This window comes from Oncorhynchus mykiss, chromosome 6 (genome assembly GCF_057628025.1).
Source record: "Oncorhynchus mykiss isolate SJ-2025 chromosome 6, ASM5762802v1, whole genome shotgun sequence".
Classification (NCBI taxonomy): Eukaryota; Metazoa; Chordata; class Actinopteri; order Salmoniformes; family Salmonidae; genus Oncorhynchus; species Oncorhynchus mykiss.
Genome location: NC_143027.1, coordinates 21,510,493 through 21,531,902, shown reverse-complemented (window position 1 = coordinate 21,531,902; position 21,410 = coordinate 21,510,493). Strand labels below are relative to the sequence as shown.

The following is a 21,410-nucleotide window of genomic DNA, read 5'->3' as shown; positions in this document are numbered from 1 at the left end:
AAGTAAGTTATTTGGATTCTGTGTTATTTGTGTCGCCCCATGTTTCTCCTCTGTCAGTCTTTATAAACTCTTGTTTCTACCTGTGTTTGTTTTCAATGTCTCCTAACCTGTTAATGGCAGGGAGCTTACTCTTAGTCTGCCCCTTGTTTGTTTCAATGTGCTCCTTTATGTGTTTTAGGAGTTATGTCTACTCCCCAGTCCATCACTACTTGAGGTCAACTATCTTATGTTGGCCATGTCAATCTACTTGAATAGCATACATACCTTCCTGGTGATGACCATCATCATCATCATCGTGTTTACATTATTGAAGCAGGATGGAACCAAACTCTTGTCCCTCTTCTTTATTTCGCCCTACATAAGCATGTATCATTTCCTCCTTATACAGTAGTATACCGTACACTATACTGTAAATTCACTCAAATAATCCCCTGCCTCCCCTCCATTTACCCCAAGTCAGAGACCTCATAGTTTAGAGCTATACTCTGTTGTCAGGTAAGTAATGGAGGAAAGATTGCAGCCCTGGGGTTGAAAATGACCACTAGGATAGAACAAGTAGACATGATAGTATACAGTTGAAGTCGGAAGTGTACATACACTTAGGTTTGAGTCATTACAATTCATTTTTTTTCAACCACTCCACACATTTCTTGTTAACAAACTATAGTTTTGGCAAGTCGGTTAGGACATCTACTTTGTGCATGACACAAGTAATTTTTCCAACAATTGTTTACAGACAGATTATTTCACTTATAATTCACTGTATCACAATTCCAGTGGGTCAGAAGTTTACATACACCAAGTTGACTGTGCCTTTAAACAACTTGGAAAATTCCAGAAAATGATTTCATGGCTTTAGAAGCTTCTGATTGATCTCATTTGAGTCAATTGGAGGTGTACCTGTGGATGAATTTCAAGGCCTACCTCCAAACTCAGTACCTCTTGGGAAAATCTAAATAAATCAGCCAAGACCTCAGAAAAAAATTGTAGACCTCCACAAGTTTGGTTCATCCTTGAGAGCAATTTCCAAACGCCTGAAGGTACCACGCTCATCTGTACAAACAATGGTACGCAAGTATAAACACCATGGGGACCACACAGCCGTCATACCACTCAGGAAGGAGACGCGTTCTGTCTCCTAGAGATGAACGTACTTTGCTTGTGAAAAGTGCAAATCAATCCCAGAACAACAGCAAAGGACCATGTGAAGATGCTGGAGGAAACAGGTACAAAATATCTATATCCACAGTAAAACGAGTCCTATATTGACATAACCTGAAAGGCCGCTCAGCAAGGAAGAAGCCACTGCTCCAAAACCGCCATAAAAAAATCAGACTACGGTTTGCAGCTGCACATGGGAACAAAGATCGTACTTTTTGGAGAAATGTCCTCTGGTCTGATGAAACAAAAATAGAAATGTTTGGCCATAACTGTGAAGAATGGGGTGGCAGCATCATGTTGTGGGGGTGCTTTGCTGCAGGAGGGACTGGTTCATTTCACAAAATAGATGGCATCATGAGGCAGGAAAATTATGTGCATATATTGAAGCAACATCTCAAGACATCAGTCGTACCATGTTAAAGCTTGGTCGCAAATCATTCTTCCAAATGGACAATGACCCTAAGCATACATCCAAAGTTGCGGCAAAATGGCTTAAGGACAACAAAGTCAAGGTATTGGAGTGGCCATCACAAAGCCCTGACCTCAATCTTATAGAAAATTTGAAGTGCAGAACTGAAAAAGCGTGTGCGAGCGTGGAGGCCTACAAATCCTGACTCAGTTACACCAGCTCTGTCAGGAGAAATGGGTCAAACTTCCCCCAACTTATTATGTTGTGGGAAGCTTGTGGAAGGCTACCTGAAACGTTTGACCCAAGTTAAACAATTTAAAGGCAATGCTACCAAATACTAGTATGTAAACTTCTGACCCACTGGGAATGTGATGAAATAAATAAAAGCTGAAATAAATCTTTCTCTCTACTACTATTCTGACATTTCACATTCTTAAAATAAAGTGGTGATCCTAACTGACCTTAAGACAGGGAATTAAAGGATTAAATGTCAGAAATTTGGAAAAACTGAGTTTCAATGTATTTGGCTAAGGTGTATGTAAACTTCCGACTTCAACTGTATATAGTTGTCATGCTGTTGTAGGAAAGTTAATTATGTTTTATACACAGCAAAGGAAGTAATGTATGATGTATTGGAATACATGTGGTAGGAAGACAACTGATTTAGAATACATGTGTTCAACCATTTCAAAATACTCTAAAGTCACGCAAATGAAGCATGTCAGAGCATGGCCTTGGTCTACCATGCTTGGCCTGTCCATAAAGGCTTTCTTTTTACCTGTGGTAATGGAGTGGGAACAGACTGTTTTGCTGTGAAGAAACCTCCATTGTACTTGCATGCTGTATATATTTCAGCATGCAGGAGTTTTATGTCTTCTGATATGTGATGTATTCCATAATTCTGTTTTTATCCTTCTCTTCAAATACATCAAATACGTGTAACTCATGCAGTAAAGGAGAGTTTTTCAGTGTACCCTATTAAAGGTGAACTACCCTGTCCCTCTCTTCTGTCTGTCCACCTGCAGTATGGAGCAGCAGAAGTCTCTGAAGATGATGTCAGTGTGGGAGCAGCGCACCACTCAGCTGAGGAGACACAACCTGCGGGCCAGCAGTGAGGCCCTGTACAGCGAGCTGGACCCTGAGGAGAGGCTACGCATGTCCTCCGCCCTGCACATCCGCCCTGACATGAAGACCCACCTGGACCGGCCCCTGGTCGTGGAGCCCCACGATGGCCCCGGCCCCATGGGCTACCTCAAGCCCTGGACCCCTGAGAAGACAGATAACCCTGGGGACCCAGCCGGCCCCCAGCCACGTAGGCGCCACCGGGACAGGGAGAGACCCATCGACAAGGCCAATGAGATTGGAGATTCAGGCAAAGAGGGTAGGCACCATGTCCATCACAGTCGCAGCAAGGACCCCAACGGGACTCGGTGCAAGGAGGGGAAGAGTGAGCGGTCGCACAGCCGAGAAGGTGGCAGGAGGCACCACCACCAGACCTCAGTGGACGAGGGAGGTAGAGAGGGAACTGGGACGGGAGAGAGAGAGCACCGCCACCACCACTCCCACAGACAGGCCAGAGAGGGTAATGGCACTGTCAACAGCGGACGCAAGGATGAGCGCAGGTCACGCCACAAAGATGGCCGCTCGGGAGAGATATGCTCCAGGGGAGAGAACAGGGCCAATGGGGAGAGGAGGAGACAGAAGACCCACAGTTACAGGGGCAAGTCCACACTGGAGGGAGAGGAGCACAGTGAGAGGGAGAGGGGGAAGGGCCACAGGTAAGACTGTCTCAGTCCCTGGCTGTCTCTCTTACATCTCCAGATGACTTCTGCATGACTGTATTGGTTAACTACTGCAAATCTGTATGGCATATCTTTTTGCAATGATGAAAGCATATCCCATAACGTTATTTTAGAGGAACAGATGTATACTTAGTACCAGAGATCAATGAGTTTTGCTCTATGGTAATTTCCTCTGTTTCCCAGGGACAGATATGTGGAATCTGAGGGCGACTCCATGGCCACTAGCACCCAGCAGGACCCTGGAGATCAGAGGTGGGGCACAGAGATACCTGAGGACTCAGACAACCAGAGGAATGTCAGACGGACAGGACGGACGGCCATCCACATCCCCCCTGTCACCATCACCTCCCCGCCTGGGGAGACCACCCTTATCCCCAGTCAGTACCAACAATAACCCTAACACTCATCCCCAGTCAGTACCAACCTTAACCCTAACACTCATCCCCAGTCAGTTTCGTAAATCTATTTTCACTCTAGTACTGTTAGTTCAGTGTCCTGTGTTGCTGAGGTGTATCTAAAGCTTTGTATATGTGTCCCAGTGAACAGTATAGACTGTGAGACCATACCTATGAACAAGGAGAAGAAGACCCTGGAGGCGTTGACTCGGACCGGACCCAGACCCATCCTCCCCTACAGCTCCATGTTTGTGTTTGGTCAGACCAACATGTGAGTGGGCCACGTGGCGTGGCCAGCTCTATACTATATGCTACACAACTCATACCATTCAAACCACACGCACTCTGCCGTCCATGAGAACATTGTCACATGGTCCCACTTTTAACTCCTGTTAACATTATAGTGCATATCTTAAAGGCAATTGACTAGTACTTTCCTTTAAATCCACACACTCACTCAAATGTCCATCTTTGTAGATTTCCTGTAAACCTTTGCATAAACCTACGATCAATTAACAGCAAACTGTGATAGCCTGTCTATATGCAGCCAGCCATTGTGTTAGCCTTTTGTTGTAGTGTTGACTATCATTCACTATCATTCATATGTCATCATATCATCACTGTATATTATCAAATCAATTCTCTATGTGTAATTTAATTGCGCAATTTAAACTAATCATGTAACTTTAATTAACTAGGAAGTCGGGGCACCACGGGAATATGTTGTTTATAGAGTTTCAATTTCCCGAATATAACTCTTCTGATATTTTCATGTCTTATCGATTACATTCACGTATTAATGGATTATTACCTCATCAGTCATGAGGTGGAATGTCTCAAACCCTTGGCTATCTGCTCGAAACCTAGCCTAGATAATGAATCAGCAATATACAAATTGGCTTAATTAGTTATTTACTAACTAACTTAATCAATCACAGAATTACATAAACACACACACAAATAGGTCATACATTGGTTACTGACTTGATAGAAAAGTCCCTAGTGGGCTAAGCCGATATGACGGCTTGGTAGACAATGAAAGGGTGTGGGGACACTCAAGAGCGGGAAACTCAGAGAGGATAACTACACTCATAGCAATTGCTAATACTTTGAACATGAACAACCGCTCATTCGAAAATAAATTGCAATTTACCATTTTTGGCTGTCCCTCTCTGCGATCGCCGGTCCGTCTGCTAGATAGTCAGTCTACAGGAAGCCTCTGGTTTGTCCACCAGAGATCAGAGTCGATCTGAGTTTTAGGTTGTTATAATGGATACTTCAGAGTCCCATTCAGAAATGTTCTTAGATTGGATGCGTTTACCAGACTAAAGTATTTAAACAGCTGCAGCCTGAATAATTGTTCTTTAGTTTGTAGATTTCTTAGCCATTTCAATGTGGGGACCTCGTCCCTGCGTTTTTGACTCTTGTAGAGTTGCCAACCATTTCAACGGGTAGCTACCGCTTCATGTTTTCTGGTCTTGTCCTTTGATAGAGTTGTCCTTCACCCGGCATGTTTTGGTCTCTAGAGTGATAGCCATTCCAACGTGGGGACCTCGTCTCGGGCGTTATCTTGACTCTAGTTTGTATTGCCAACCATTTCAACATGTTTTCCATATTTTCTGGTCTAACGTAAATTTTGTCACGAGTGGTTTTGTACTCTGTGGAAGAAGGGGGCTTTCTATGACGCCAATGTAAATGTATGTACTCACGGGGGCGTAGCCACTGACTAGTTCAACTTTATATGAAAACCCATCCTCTCCTTTAGAAGGCTAACATCACATTTAATCTTTTCACAAATAGTTTCATATGTAATCATATACGTTTCACAACATTTAGATGTAAACCCCATAATTGAGAAGTGGACACAAACAAAGATACAATAATGTGTGTTTCCTGTCCTTCGAGAGGTCACCAAATGAAAAAACTCAACGTGATTGTCCCTTAAGTGTCCACGGACCATTTCAACTGCTTGGAATACAGAAATACTGTTCAATTATTCAAACTTTTGATGTCCTAGTGTGTCTCTGTGTTCCAGAGTTTACATTCCAATCTCAAACACTACAGAGCATAGAGGCAGCGTATTTTACGACCGCCATAAAGTGGCCCCCTCCACCCTCCCTCTGCGAGAGAGAGAGAGGGCGCTGTAGAGCGGACCCACTGCAACCTGATCCTTCAGATCTTCACAGGAGAGTTATGACACTGTCTATATGCAGCCAGCCACTGTGATAGCCTATCTATATGCAGCCAGCCATTACTAGGAACAGTGTTTACATTAGATGATGTCTCGCAGGTTAGCTGTGTATATATTTCTCTCTCTCTCTTTCTCTCCGTCTTTTCCAGGGTGCGGCGTCTGTGTCATTACATTGTGAGCCTGCGGTACTTTGAGATGTGTATCCTGGTAGTGATATCTATGAGTAGCATTGCATTGGCTGCTGAGGACCCTGTCCAGGCCAACGCTCCACGCAACAATGTGAGTCTACACACACACACACACACACCACACACAGGCAGACATGCCAGACACACACACGTCCCCTCAATCTGGCAGCCATAGTCCGTACATCTACATGTACACCAGAGGGATGGACAACTTTGATGGGGGTGGGGGCCACAAAAAATCTGAGGTGCAGTCAGAGTGGGCCCTTTTGCTGACAAGTGCTAATTGAGTGACTGTCAGTGACTGACATACCGAGATAAAAACTGCTGATACACAACATTTTGGGGAAATTGATCTGCGGGCTGCCAGTTGCCCATCCCTGGTTTATATCTACACTGTTATGACATCTCTGATGACTCAGTCAGAAAAATAATGACAGGTGTGACAACAAAGTTCTTCCAAATCGATCTGTAAGCAAGGAGAGGACCAGACAGCTGTTCAAATGAGCTGGAGGAATAATTCATTTTGCATGGCCTCTTAGCTGTGTTTTTTAGTTACTAATGCACTCACTGTCCTGTTCAGGTGCTCAAGTATCTGGACTACGTCTTTACGGGAGTTTTCACATTTGAGATGGTGATTAAGGTAAGAGCTTGGGTAGCATGTGATGTTTACTACATGTTAGACTAGGATTGATTTCTTTGTTTTTCACTCAGTTACTTCTATAGTTGTATTGGCCTCATGCCACATCCCATGTTTAATTAAATGCATTACTAAGTGAGAGCCCTTTAATAATAATAATGCATTACTTTTCTATAGCACTTTTCATAGAATCTCAAAGTGCTTCAAGAGCAAAAAAAACAAAGAAGCAATATATCATGACAGGTCAACCAATAGAGGCCAAGTCTTTAACATCCAAAGATGGAGAGGGTCAGTTCTTTGCTTGAGTGAAGGGAGCTGGACAGGGGAAGGTAGATGATGGTGATGGAGTCTGCTGATGATCTTGTAGAGTCCTATAGCCACTGGACTTCTCCTCTTCCACTCTGTGTAGCATCTACTTGGGTGATGTCTCAGCAGCTTTGGGCGCCAGAAATCTCACCACACAAAGTTCAGAATAGTAGCCAGTTGTCCTCACTATGAGCCCTTGGCCTTAGCACGGCTGTATTCCTCTGTATCCCATTCCTCTCATGCTTCAGGCGACTCCTCAAATGATGTTCTCAAAAGATCTGGAATTGGCAGCCAGGTGAAACAGATGTCCAGATGCATTTTTTTTAGCTAGTGTTGTGACTTACACTTTCATTAATCTAATGGCTGTTATTTATTTAATCCATTAACTATGTTGAATTGTAACTCAATTAAATGAATGATGTAACAATTAACTCATTAGGATTTAGGGCACCACAGAAGAAGTTGTTTAACGAGTTACCATCTCCCGAATTAAACTTGAGAAGATAGATAAGTTACAGTGCCTTGCGAAAGTATTCGGCCCCCTTGAACTTTGCGACCTTTTGCCACATTTCAGGCTTCAAACATAAAGATATAAAACTGTATTTTTTTGTGAAGAATCAACAACAAGTGGGACACAATCATGAAGTGGAACGACATTTATTGGATATTTCAAACCTTTTTAACAAATCAAAAACTGAAAAATTGGGCGTGCAAAGTTATTCAGCCCCCTTAAGTTAATACTTTGTAGCGCCACCTTTTGCTGCGATTACAGCTGTAAGTCGCTTGGGGTATGTCTCTATCAGTTTTGCACATCGAGAGACTGAATTTTTTTCCAATTCCTCGAGCTCAGTGAGGTTGGATGGAGAGCATTTGTGAACAGCAGTTTTCACTTCTTTCCACAGATTCTCGATTGGATTCAGGTCTGGACTTTGACTTGGCCATTCTAACACCTGGATATGTTTATTTTTGAACCATTCCATTGTAGATTTTGCTTTATGTTTTGGATCATTGTCTTGTTGGAAGACAAATCTCCGTCCCAGTCTCAGGTCTTTTGCAGACTCCATCAGGTTTTCTTCCAGAATGGTCCTGTATTTGGCTCCATCCATCTTCCCATCAATTTTAACCATCTTCCCTGTCCCTGCTGAAGAAAAGCAGGCCCAAACCATGATGCTGCCACCACCATGTTTGACAGTGGGCATGGTGTGTTCAGGGTGATGAGCTGTGTTGCTTTTACGCCAAACATAACGTTTTGCATTGTTGCCAAAAAGTTAAATTTTGGTTTCATCTGACCAGAGCACCTTCTTCCACATGTTTGGTGTGTCTCCCAGGTGGCTTGTGGCAAACTTTAAACAACACTTTTTATGGATATCTTTAAGAAATGGCTTTCTTCTTGCCACTCTTCCATAAAGGCCAGATTTGTGCAATATACGACTGATTGTTGTCCTATGGACAGAGTCTCCCACCTCAGCTGTAGATCTCTGCAGTTCATCCAGAGTGATCATGGGCCTCTTGGCTGCATCTCTGATCAGTCTTCTCCTTGTATGAGCTGAAAGTTTAGAGGGACGGCCAGGTCTTGGTAGATTTGCAGTGGTCTGATACTCCTTCCATTTCAATATTATCGCTTGCAAAGTGCTCCTTGGGATGTTTAAAGCTTGGGAAATCTTTTTGTATCCAAATCCGGCTTTAAACTTCTTCACAACAGTATCTTGGACCTGCCTGGTGTGTTCCTTGTTCTTCATGATGCTCTCTGCGCTTTTAACGGACCTCTGAGACTATCACAGTGCAGGTGCATTTATACGGAAACTTGATTACACACAGGTGGATTGTATTTATCATCATTAGTCATTTAGGTCAACATTGGATCATTCAGAGATCCTCACTGAACTTCTGGAGAGAGTTTGCTGCACTGAAAGTAAAGGGGCTGAATAATTTTGCACGCCCAATTTTCAGTTTTTGATTTGTTAAAAAAGTTTTAAATATCCAATAAATGTCGTTCCACTTCATGATTGTGTCCCACTTGTTGTTGATTCTTCACAAAAAAATACAGTTTTATATCTTTATGTTTGAAGCCTGAAATGTGGCAAAAGGTCGCAAAGTTCAAGGGGGCCGAATACTTTCGCAAGGCACTGTATATATTGATAAGTAACTTATTAATCATTACCTCATATCAGTCTCATTCTGAACAGTTGTAACCTTATTGGATCTGCACAAATTGGTTGAATTATTTATTTATTAGCTAACTAAATAATAACACAGAATACACATACACACTTACATGAGACAAAGGTCCCTAGGCGACTGACAAGATATGCCGGCTTATTACACAGAGATGGAGAAGGGGGTGGGGAAAGTAGAGAGCGAGAGAAAAAGGGACATTTATTGTGGATACATTCTAGGACTGTCTTCACATTAATCATATACCTTGCACACAAACCGCCGCCTGTTTGGAAAAAAAAAATAATTAATCAATGTACGAGTTGAATGCCATTCGTTCATCGCTTACCTCGGTCGGAACCAAGCCCTCTCGGAAAGTTGTTTCGGTGAGCCTTTCCTGTGGGCCACTTGTACATGCTCTGATTGTCCACTAGAGAACACAATGTCCTTCTTCTTAGTTGTCTGTTCTCCAATGGGCTGTTTCCAAAGAACAGCTACTTAGCCATACAAATTGATTGTCTGAGAGGGGAGTTTTCTTCTCCTCTTCCTCGGGTAGATAGTCAAAGTTCCAAACCACTTTACACGCACAGTTGCAGACTGGCGATGTCCTTGTCTTGTAAGTAAATTTTTGTATTGAGAGTTTGAGTTTCTTACGATTTCAACGTGTATACAAAAGTCTCACGTCTTTCTGGTCTGACATGTTAATTCTTAGCCAGTCCTCAGCACTCTGGTCGAAAAGGGTTTTTCTGACCTCACTTGGGGCATGGCTACTTAATGTGCAAAGGACATCAAAAACCATTATCTCATTAGAAAACCAAAATCACATTCTTATCTTAACAAAAATAGTTTCATCATTCTTCATATTCTATTCACATCAGGTTGGATGAAAATGTGACAGCTAAAGGGGGTTTCCTTCCTTAGATACAGTATTTGGTTCACACAATATGACATTAGTTTTTTACATCTGACCATTTCCCACATTCGGATGTTAGAAATATTGTTCCAAAGTGAATTTTTTGGACATTAGAGCTTTGGGCTGGCGGACAAAGACATTATTTTGGTTGATACTAATTAGCCAAGAGAGTCCTCTGCTGCATACAATTTATGACCGGGCGTGAGGTGTCACAAAACCCCCACATCAATCTCTCCTCCCCTCTGCGGGTGAGAGGGGTCTGATAGAAGTTGATTAATTGAAAACCTGATCTTTGGACCCTCACAGGAGAGTCATGACACTAGCTAGCCAAGCCAAAAAGTGTTAACCAGTCAGTCTACTTGCAAATCCATGGCTCAAAAACTCCAGATATAAGCAATAAAAATGTGATGTTATCAACAAATTATAATAAAAAATATATATATATATTTGAAACACCAAAAAATAAATGAAATATGTGCAAATTTAAAGGAGATCTGTGCTTAGGCTGCTATTAGGGCACCATGTCAACTGGTTGATGAAAAGGGCAGTGCAGTTAAAAACATGATTTTCTCATTTGTTCAATTGTATTTCCACTCAAGGAGGTCGAAATAACACTCTGAAATTGTGAAAATGATGGGAATGCCCTTTCTTTTTTTTATGCCTGGAATTTCATCCTCTTCAGGTGGGACGGAACTTTTAGCCCACATCACGATGTCAAAATGTGATCTGATTATAATAGACCAATGACTGTTCATCTGGGCAAGGGAGTGGGTTCTAGACTATCCTATGAGCCAGTCAGAGCTGTGTATGTAAATATCTTCAAATGTGTTTCCTGAAGCCCACATGATCAGACTGAGCATTTCAACGGACAAAGAGGTTCAGGGAAATATATGATAAAATATCTATTTTGGAGTTATTTTCATTCAAATAAACACACACAGTGATGTATTAGACATACAGTTATGATTTAAAAAGAAAATGACTGCATGGGAGCTTTAATTTAATACATTTGGTGTAGGACTATGGAAGGTTCTGCCACACTCAGTGTACTGTAGCATCTAACCCTGCTCTCTGATTGGTCCAGATGGTTGACCTGGGCCTTCTGCTCCATCCTGGTTCTTACTTCAGAGATCTCTGGAACATTCTGGACTTCATTGTGGTCAGTGGAGCACTGGTGGCATTTGCATTTTCGTAAGTTTAATATTTTCTTACTAACATTCATAATCCCCCCCATTTAAAAAAAAAGAAGAAGAATTGCACACGTCAAATTTGACCAAAGAACTGATTCATTGCACTTTCCCAGACACTGGTTGTAAAATATGTAGACATGCTGTGCATGCATTTTTACATACACTATAATTAGTCTGTAATTTCCCATCAGAGAAATTCCTTATCATGAAATTCCTTGCATCAGTACAATACTGTAGAATATGTACTCCTGAATAATGATGTCTGTTACCTCTTACTGCTGCAATATTGTATTCATTATTGGCTCAGTTTTTGGTCCAACTGTTTTTGTTATGAGAATAGGGCCATTCAGTTGAAACACTTTGTGTACTCCTGTATGCTTGCTAATGTTGCTGCTGCCTGGGGTATTGACTGCACTTACCATTAGTTCCATAAAAACACAACTGGAGAATAGGAATACCTAATGTCCTAGTCGTTTATATGCTGATAGAGCAACCGGTTGGTGTGTTTTGCAGTAGTAGGGGTTGTAATTGCGTTAAATTCACCTCCACAAAATGCCATATTTCATGGTGTGTGTGTGTTTTGTGTGCTATTGACTCAAAGTTACTCTTCTGTTTCCTTGTGGCTTGGATCTCTTGAAGGAGCTTCATGGGGTAATGTTTTCACTCTCTTTCTCTCTCTCCCTCTCACACTCGCTCTCTCTCATCTTGCCTGTCTCTGTGTGTGAGAGGTAGCAGGGTCTATGCTCAATCATTGGGACGCAATCATCTCTCTTTCTCTGCTGTTCATCTTTTCATAATCCACTTGTCTTCTCTCACATTCATCTGCTTGACCATAGATCATCTGTGGTGTCCATGTTCCTCTCTGCTACAGGGGGCATGTCACCTCAGTGTTCATTCTCCTTGTCTCCTATCATGACTACATATTCACTTGGACTGCACTAGACAAATACATCTGTTGCTGTGATGAGAATGATCATTCTACTCTATAACAGCTCATGCTTTCATTACAAAACACACATAGTTAAGCAGTGACTACTAATACAAGGTAGTAAGAAAGAAAGCCATTTTCTCTGCATGGAACTTTACAGTGTCTTCAAAACTGGTGTCATCAAGGTATCTACATTGGTGACTGCTTACTGTGACCAGACAGTTCCAGCCTCCATTCCCACTCGTGTGTTTGTTTACAACACCCTCCCCTAGCCACTCTGACAGACAGCCGGCCATGTTGATGGATGGACATTATTCTCCCTGCATGTCTCGGAACTCATTCTCCATGTGATCCACTGCCTCATTGTGAGAGAACCGTACCGCCACGGCCATGTGTCACCCACTACTGTACACTGTCAGGGGACTCTAACTGCCTGGCTCAGTGATCTGCAGCTGTCGTTGTGTTGGATGCACCTCTTGACATCCATCCTGCTGCGACAAACTGTGGAGCTAGCTGCCTCGAACGCCGCTCAGGAGATGTTGCAGGATGTGTTTTAGGGGAAGTTGCTTCCTTAAATCTCTCAACAACATGGCGTTGTTCTGTCTTCCTTCAGACATTCCTCATCTGTCAGGTGCCCTCTGTCCATTAGATACTGTATGCCTGATCGTACAGAAGAAACCAACTGTTATTTGTGCAACCCAAACAAGTGGCAGGAGTGTCTTCTTGGCAAATACAACTTGATTTGTGTCTGTTTTATGAACATTGCCTTCAACAACGAATGCCATTATTCAACCCAATTATCCTTGATGAAGTGTCATTATGGCCTAAAATGCTATGTGGCATAGGGCCTTTTCTAGTTGGATCAGATCCTCTCACTTCCACAACAGCATTCAACTGTCTGTTGCTGATAAATGAGTACTACAGCAAACTAGAAACATCTGTTTGATATATTATAGGCCCATCTCCATTCATAATATTGTATTGTTTAGATTGTACCTGTTTATGCAAACATATTCATATTTTCTTTGTGTTGGAAGTCGCCATAATTGTGCTCTGTACTTTGTGTTTTTTCGCTGTTTTCCCCATCAGACCGCCACAAGGTGTGCCCAGGTGGGGACCCCCCTCTCCCCTCTACCCCTCTTTCTTCTGCTTAGACCAGGATCACGTCTCGAAACCTGTATGAGTAAAGGGTTTCCTTTACAGACGAGGAGCCTTTGCCATCTCACTCTGATAGCTTTCAATATAAACCTCTCTCTCCAATCTGACTGTAACTGGAGACTCAAGTAAAACGTGTTCATAATTGATGCTTGGCCTAAATTCCAGCATCAACACTGGCTATACTTGCAATTATAATCATTATGTAGACTCTTAGTATTTATTTTCACTCTTTTATGCCCAAGTCAAACATTCTCAGCTAATGTAAACACACATTCATGCTCATTCTGTTAACTCTTTTCTCTAGGTGACCCACCAAAGCAGAGCCCTATCAGTGCACACATTAAAACATAGTACAGTCTGGTTTCACAGGGACAGAGGGAGAATCTAAGACTACCATTAGAGTAGTGGTAAAAATAGCTGGTGCTGAGACAGAACATGATGGTTATTTTGGCTGACAGTTTTGGTTCTCCTTCCAGGGAGATGAAGTATGCTACAGACCAGCCACCTGTACCTGATAATGATGTCTTCATTAAATATTTAGCCAGCTTCTCTCATAGCTGCCACCATCCAGACCCTGCAGAAAACTCCAAACGCTCCCAATGAACCTCCCAAGTCACACGTGTTTTTCTACAAACTGATCAGACGTTCTTTGAAAGCTATCAGAATGTCATGTGTGGTTTGTCATGTGTGGGTGTTGTGTGATCTCAAACCACAGGCTCTATTTACTGTGAAAGCATGCTGGACTAATGTGCATCAGAGCATGAACGTTGCATGCTGCTGTGGTAGAGTAGAGCTATAACAGAATCTCTGGGAGGGAGGAACCACACCATCATATTACATGACCATGCTATGTTGGGAATACGAGAGTTACAGGATGGCTTTTATTCCCAGTTGAATGGGAAGTGGTGTGTGTGTGTGTGTGTGTGTGTGTGTGTGTGTGTGTGTGTGTGTGTGTGTGTGTGTGTGTGTGTGTGTGTGTGTGTGTGTGTGCGTGTGCGTGTGCGTGTGTGCGTGCGTGCGTGCGCGATTCCAGCTGCCGGCAGACAGAGAGGAGGCAGGGTAGGAAAGGGGAAGATGTGGTGTGTTGGCAAATTTGTTGCTTTCCTCCTCCTGGACTGTATTGTTGGTGCATGTTAGTCATTAGAGGACGAAGTGTTTTTACAAGTCTCTCTTTATCAGTTGGTGAGAAACACGGGTTACGGCCAGTGACTGCTGTGTAGGATTGAGTTTAACAACAGATGAATTCATGTGGTATTTAAGAGTAATCTCTCCAAATTTAGAAAGACAGAGATGAGATGAAGTGACATGGGTGTGGAACATTTTACCCTGTGTTATGATATAGAAGTTGACATTTATTGATGTGAAGTATCACATACTGATAATGTCTGGTTATTTATGTGTTGTTGACTGTTTATTGGGGTCATTGAAATCCCTCATTGTTTCACAAATGGGATGCTTTCCCTTAAATCATTGTCATTTTGTGTACTGTACAACACATTGGGACATGATTTTGCACCATGATTTTAGATAACATGCAATATGTTCTATCACTTCATTGTATTTCGTTTGGAGATGCCTGCATTGTGAGGCATTTATATTGCTATTCCCACAGCTCCCCAAGGTGCTGATTCAGCAAGAGCTTTTCTGAGTCTGTAGGGAACATTAATGTTAATGTGTTAATGTGTTAATGGGATTCTGCTCAGAATTCTTGACGTCGGTTCAGAAGATTTTCTGTTCTTAAACCCACTGTGTCTGAGAAAGTCTATTAAATCACTTGCTCCTGTATTTCCCCATCAGTCTTAATACTCTACACACTCATGTACATCCTTTTCTCTTTTCCCTCAGTCGCCCGTCTGTCTCACCATCCCAGCTTAACGACTTAGCGAGGATGTGTGTTTAAAACAGCATTGTTTCCTTTAAAAATAAACATCACTGTTTCTTTTGTATCACTGGTTAGCGGTTATTCTGCAGAAATCTGATGCACAGTCTATAGTTGGTATTTACTTGATTTATTGTCTGGTATTATTTGCATGGAGAAATATGTGTTGAGATATAATCTTCGGAGAAGGTGTATTTATCGGCATGCAATAAATCCAGAAAGTGTCTAATTTTCTCATGTAATCCAGGATTACATGCCACGCCTATCTGAATGATTTGGAGAGGCATGATCCTATGTGAGATTACTAATCCATTCTCAGCTGGGGTTGGGTGCTTGGTTGTCACAGACAATTTACCATCCTAAGGGCATCTATAGCTTTGACAAACATGTTTATACCTATGTATTATGCCTTGTATCTTTCGACCCCAAATCATTCTGAATGTCTTGTATAGAATACAATGTATTTAAAGTAGTGGGAGATGGGAGGATAGTACCATCCGTTCTCCTACTAAATATTTCCTGTCACGTTTGGTCAAGACCTCTAGAGAGCATTCTTCAAACACTTTGTTTATTAGTCGAAACCTTACAATTCATGAAACATTTAAAACCAACAGTGATTTATCAACAAGCTACTGGTTTCTGTCACAAGTGGTTTGCCTCTTTTGTAATGCAATTGTTGTTTGAGCAGTTTCTGTACTTAACTATCTTCTCACAGGGTTTAGCAGTTGAGTGATGACCTTACAGGTTTGTTGTCTAACTTAGTGTTTTTCTTGTGCAGAGGGTCCAAAGGAAAGGACATCAGCACCATCAAGTCCCTCAGAGTTCTGCGAGTCTTACGGCCCCTCAAGACCATCAAGCGCCTGCCAAAGCTGAAGGTACAGTATGGACTTACACTGCTCTACCGTCACACGTATTCACTGCTGTTGTCAGAACATAATCATCAGTGTGTACAGTATCTAATCCAACCCCATGTTTCTGTGTGTGTGTGTGTGTTTGTGTGTGTGTGTGTCCTCTCTCAGGCTGTGTTTGACTGTGTGGTCAACTCCCTGAAGAACGTCTTCAACATTCTCATTGTCTACATGCTCTTCATGTTCATCTTCGCTGTCATCGCTGTGCAACTGTTCAAGGGGAAGTTCTTCTACTGCTCCGATGAGTCCAAGGCACTGGAGAAGGACTGCAGGTAGTTCTACATCATTATGAAATGAAACAGGAGAAGGCATACAGTATGAACATCGTTGGCACCAAGGCACTGGGCCCAACAGTCTGATAGAATAAACCATGTAATAATGGTAACAGCTCAGGGGAGGGCTCCCCCTCCAAGGCAGCTGTGGTGGTACAGCCCTGCCTGGCTCTGGCTTGCAGCTTTGAATGCCGCTATGCCAGTGTACAATTACTGTATCTTCCCCAATAGAGAGAAGCACAGCCCAGTGCTTTGAAAATGATTGCAGTAATTATGTGTTTTTGTTTGAGGATCCTATTGATTTTTCACAGGGACATGGTGTTTTGTCAGTTTATAATCAAAATAGTATCTGAGTATTTATATTTTTGTATGTGTTCATGTGTGCAGTAAGTTGTTCTCCCTCTCCCCTCCCCCTGTTTCTCTCTCTCTCTCTCTCTCCCCTAAACAGAGGTAATTTCCTGGACTACGATAAGGATGAGGTGGCCGCCCAGCCTCGGGTGTGGAAAAAGTATGAGTTCCACTATGACAACGTGCTGTGGGCCTTCCTCACTCTCTTCACTGTGTCCACCGGAGAGGGCTGGCCCGAGTAAGTCCACTTTCCAGGTTCCTTTGGAGTTGCTCTGTAAAGTTGAGGTCTCTGGTGGACTGGTTGCTCTCAGACAGACCGGTAGTAGAATGGGTGAACGGGCCTGGGGATATGTTCTGAGAATGTGCTGTAGCTCTCAGGCAGATACACAGACAGACAGACCGACAGACTGACATTAGAACAGTAGACTGTGAATAAGCCTGCCCTGGGGATATGTTCTGAGAATGTGCTGTGCTAGTCTCTGTAATTGTCTCAAGTAACTCATCTATATAAGAAAATAATTAAAACTGCATGCAAAATATTTACCATGAAAGATTCTTAAGCAAACAACCCAATCATTAATTGGGAGTCAGATTAACTACTGTTCTGTGGTTGAGGAAATGCATCCGCAAGTGAGATTAGGAGGCTGCAGACTGCCCAGAATAAAGCAGCAAGGATGGTTCTAAGGTAGAAATATGATTATTCTGTTGTAGTCATGCACAATGCTCTTGGGTGGTCATCAATCAACAAGATTATTGGGAAAAAAACATGCTTATTTGATTTCATAATGTACATCATTTAAATGGCCAAACTCCATTCACAACAGGATTCATTTGGTAAGAGACACATTCAGGCAATACTAGGACTAGATTGTCCACCACCTACAGTATGTCTGATCCTGGCAGAGAAGAGAAACAGGCAAAATAACATTTAGATTCAGAGCATCAAAGAAAATGAATCATTTATCTGAGCAAACCAGAAACCTATCAATATCTAAATTCAAACAATACCATAGAGCCACTTACATATAATACATTGGAAGATTGTGCATGACTACGGTAGATGAAGGAACCAATCTATATTTTCAGTGTCACAGTATTTATCTGGTCAAAATGTCAGTTTGTAACCGTGTGTTATATGTGAAAATATGATTGCATTATAAATTGTATTTTAATGTTTAAGGACTTAGTCCGAATGAGGACAAAATGAGATTTAAATAAAATCAAGCAAAGTGTGCCAGCTTGTCGGGTCAGCACACCAGAGTGCCTTCTCTGCAATTTCCAGCCTGTCCATAATTCTCCTTCTTATTCCAACTCCTCTGTCCTCCTCAATGAAATCATTGACTTAGCTATGTTATTAAACAATCCAGTGATTTATGATATGTTAAAATGAAGTCCATTAAATAAGACTCAGTCCTCATGACCTGGAGGACTAGGGGGTTAGTGGCCAGTCTCTCTCTCACTCAGCTGGACTTTTACTGTAAGGACCATCTTAACACGGCAGATGAAAATGAACCTTTGTATCAGCAACGTTGAACATGAATCACATGCCTATTACATTTTAACAAAGGATTTTAATTGCCTATGTCCCTAATTTTAGATATTGAACTTTAAATAGTTGAATCGTTTCCAGTTAGGTTTTAGTCATATTGTAGTTACTGTAGGAAACTTGGTAGCAGTTTAACCAAAGCTGACTGTTGTTGTGAGTGGTTCCATATATTGACAGCATGGTTCCTGTGTTCCTCTCCAGTGTTCTGAAGCACTCTGTGGACGCTACCTTTGAGGACCAGGGTCCCAGTCCAGGCTACCGTATAGAGATCTCCATCTTCTACGTGGTCTACTTCGTGGTCTTTCCCTTCTTCTTCGTCAACATCTTTGTGGCCTTGATCATCATTACCTTCCAGGAGCAAGGGGACAAGGCCATGTCAGAGTGCAGCCTGGAGAAAAACGAGGTACAGCACGGGCGATAACTCACTTTGAAGCAAAGCAATAACAATTCGTATTTCTTCCAAGTATACTTTCTTCATTTGTGACGTGTTGGTCATCAGTGTGCTTTGTGCAGTGCAAAGCTCACGATGCTCTGTAGATGTTACCACCCTTATATAATGCTGAGTACTCAGTGCAGGTACCGTCTTTCTCTCACTGCTGCTGCTGTTTTTTATGCTGGGTTCAGTTGTGCGTGTTGAGTCGGTGAGGCTGCAGTGGATCCTGCAGTAGCAACCGATGCAGTACAGCCTACTTGGTGAGCTCCAGTGTGACAGGTCCACGATTCATTCTGGAGCCCCATCTGTGGTTCCACAGGTGGACACCAACCCAGCGAGTCATCCCCTATCCCCCTTCCCCATGTCTACCAGGACCCCATTAGGCAACCACAGATACAATATCTCCCTCTGTCCCTATTCTGAACTAACACAACAGATACGTCTCCCTGTGTCTGTTTGTTTGCTAACCTAACCTGACTCGGCTAACTGGGGCCATAGTACAGCCAGGAGGAACTACCCAGGAGGAACTACCCATTTATCCATCCTCTGGATTCAGACATCTCCTCTGCACATGGCTCTGATAGAATCAGGACTCTCTGCTTGCTGTCTCATAAGATATGAGTTGTTTTCTTCACAGTATTTCCTTTGATGTTGATGATACAGATTCAGTGCTGTCTTCAGTCTGTCTCGTTCTTTTCAGAGGGCCTGCATTGACTTTGCCATCAACGCCAAGCCACTGACGCGTTACATGCCAGAGAACGTGCAGTCCTTCCAGTACCGGATGTGGAAGTTTGTGGTGTCACCCCCGTTTGAGTACGCCATTATGATCATGATCGCCCTGAACACCGTGGTGCTCATGATGAAGGTTGGTACAGTCCATCGCAGTCACAAAAAAATACAGTAGGATATAACTATGGCCTGGAGATTTTCCTTGTCTGATCGAGTGGTCAGGAAAAACTCCTATTCACACAGTGTTGATGTTTTAGGAGGTATATTAGCTATCTGCTTATTAAGTTTCTCGTTCTCTCCCTCTCTCTCTTTCACACACACTCTCTCTCTCTCTCTCGCTCTCTCTCTCTCACACTCTTTCTCACTCTCACTCTATCTCATTCCCTCACCCACCCTGCACCAGTTCCATGGAGCTCCAGACTTCTACGAGGCCATGTTGAAGCACTTCAACATCGTCTTCACTGCCCTCTTCTCTCTGGAGTGTATTCTGAAGATCATCGCCTTCGGACCACTGGTGGGTTTACTGTCCTCCTTCCTCTTTATCTGCATGCTATCAATATGGCAAACGTTATCAATGATTTGAAGGTGCACTGCATGCCTTGAGTTTGTGAGTGATATTCAATCCCTTCTCGTTCCAGAACTACCTGAAGGATGCCTGGAACGTGTTTGACTTTGTGACCGTGCTGGGAAGTATAACTGACATTGTGGTCACAGAAATCAATGTAAGCTAAGAAATCAGCAGAGCACACAATGTGCTTCTTCCACCTTCCTCTATATACATTACAATACATGGTAGTCCTTTCCTACAGTCAAATGACCAAATCGCCCTCTTGTGGCCTCATGGGTGGAATGTTATTAATATTTTTCATAATTTCATAAATAATAAGCATTTATTTTTCAAACACCGAAAATCTGGTGTTTCTTTGTCAAACGGTTTTGTTACATTTGTGTCGTCTGTGGTGTATATAAAGTATTATATTAGGATGCAAACCAAAATTAGATACATTTCAACTCTATATCTGCCATAGTGTCTTATTTTTAAGCTCGTAACCATTTGTGTGAGGTTGTATACTTTTGTTTCGAGGTAGATTTGTTTAAGACGAGCAAGAAACACTCTGTGTGGCCCTGTTTATCCCACTGCAGTAAAAGGTTAATAAGGCAAAGTATTGGTAGTTTAGTGACATGCAGAGACATAAGGCTGTATAGACAGTTTGTGTAAACAGAGTCGGCTTGACCTGTACACACTCTCAACCCTGATGTGCTCAGCAAAGATGGCTTAGCTCGGGCCCAGAGGGGGAGAGAAGGAGAGAAAGAGTTTGTGAACAGAGCTACATGTTAACGTTATTGATTCTTCACTGATGCCTGATATGGGCTCTGAGTGAGAACGTGAGGCAGTTCAGCTGAGTGCAACAGGGAATGGGATTTGTGTGTATCATTATCATCTCCTAGTCATATTATGAGCAAATCTATGTGAATCCTTCAACATGTTTCTGTCAGTCCCTGTAGTACTTTTTAATGTTCTCCTACTGTAGTGATACAATATCTTTATCTGTCCAGTATCCTACAGTATCTGTATCATTGTCCAATGCTCTGACTGATTTAAGTGTGTGTTTTGAGCTTACAGGCTTTGTCATTACTGTTTCTATTTTTCTCTTTTCCTTGTTTCTCTCTCTCTGTCTTTCTTTCTCTCCCTCTCCCTGTCACCCTTTCTGCATTGTCCTCTTGTTGAATGTCTTCACTGATGTGCCCACCATCTGCTACGGCTAAACAACTGCTCTTATAGACAACGGTGAGTGCAGTGGTGTAAAAATACTTTCAAATACTACAGAAGGAGTTTTTTGGGGTATCTGTACTTTACTATTT

General features: G+C 42.4%; 1 protein-coding gene across 1 annotated transcript in view; it reads left to right on the top strand.

Annotated features, from left to right (window-relative positions):
- cacna1ba (calcium voltage-gated channel subunit alpha1 Ba) overlaps positions 1 to 21,410 on the top strand; it is a 170,078-nt gene that overhangs the window by 126,723 nt on the left and 21,945 nt on the right. The window contains exons 19-32 of the mRNA XM_090237216.1: positions 2,596 to 3,348; positions 3,556 to 3,749; positions 3,912 to 4,038; positions 6,108 to 6,237; positions 6,727 to 6,786; positions 11,241 to 11,347; positions 16,090 to 16,186; positions 16,331 to 16,491; positions 16,940 to 17,077; positions 18,587 to 18,788; positions 19,519 to 19,683; positions 19,951 to 20,061; positions 20,186 to 20,269; positions 21,331 to 21,336. Coding sequence (XP_090093342.1) covers positions 2,596 to 3,348; positions 3,556 to 3,749; positions 3,912 to 4,038; positions 6,108 to 6,237; positions 6,727 to 6,786; positions 11,241 to 11,347; positions 16,090 to 16,186; positions 16,331 to 16,491; positions 16,940 to 17,077; positions 18,587 to 18,788; positions 19,519 to 19,683; positions 19,951 to 20,061; positions 20,186 to 20,269; positions 21,331 to 21,336 — 2,335 coding nt within the window. The remainder of the gene's footprint in view (positions 1 to 2,595; positions 3,349 to 3,555; positions 3,750 to 3,911; positions 4,039 to 6,107; positions 6,238 to 6,726; positions 6,787 to 11,240; positions 11,348 to 16,089; positions 16,187 to 16,330; positions 16,492 to 16,939; positions 17,078 to 18,586; positions 18,789 to 19,518; positions 19,684 to 19,950; positions 20,062 to 20,185; positions 20,270 to 21,330; positions 21,337 to 21,410) is intronic.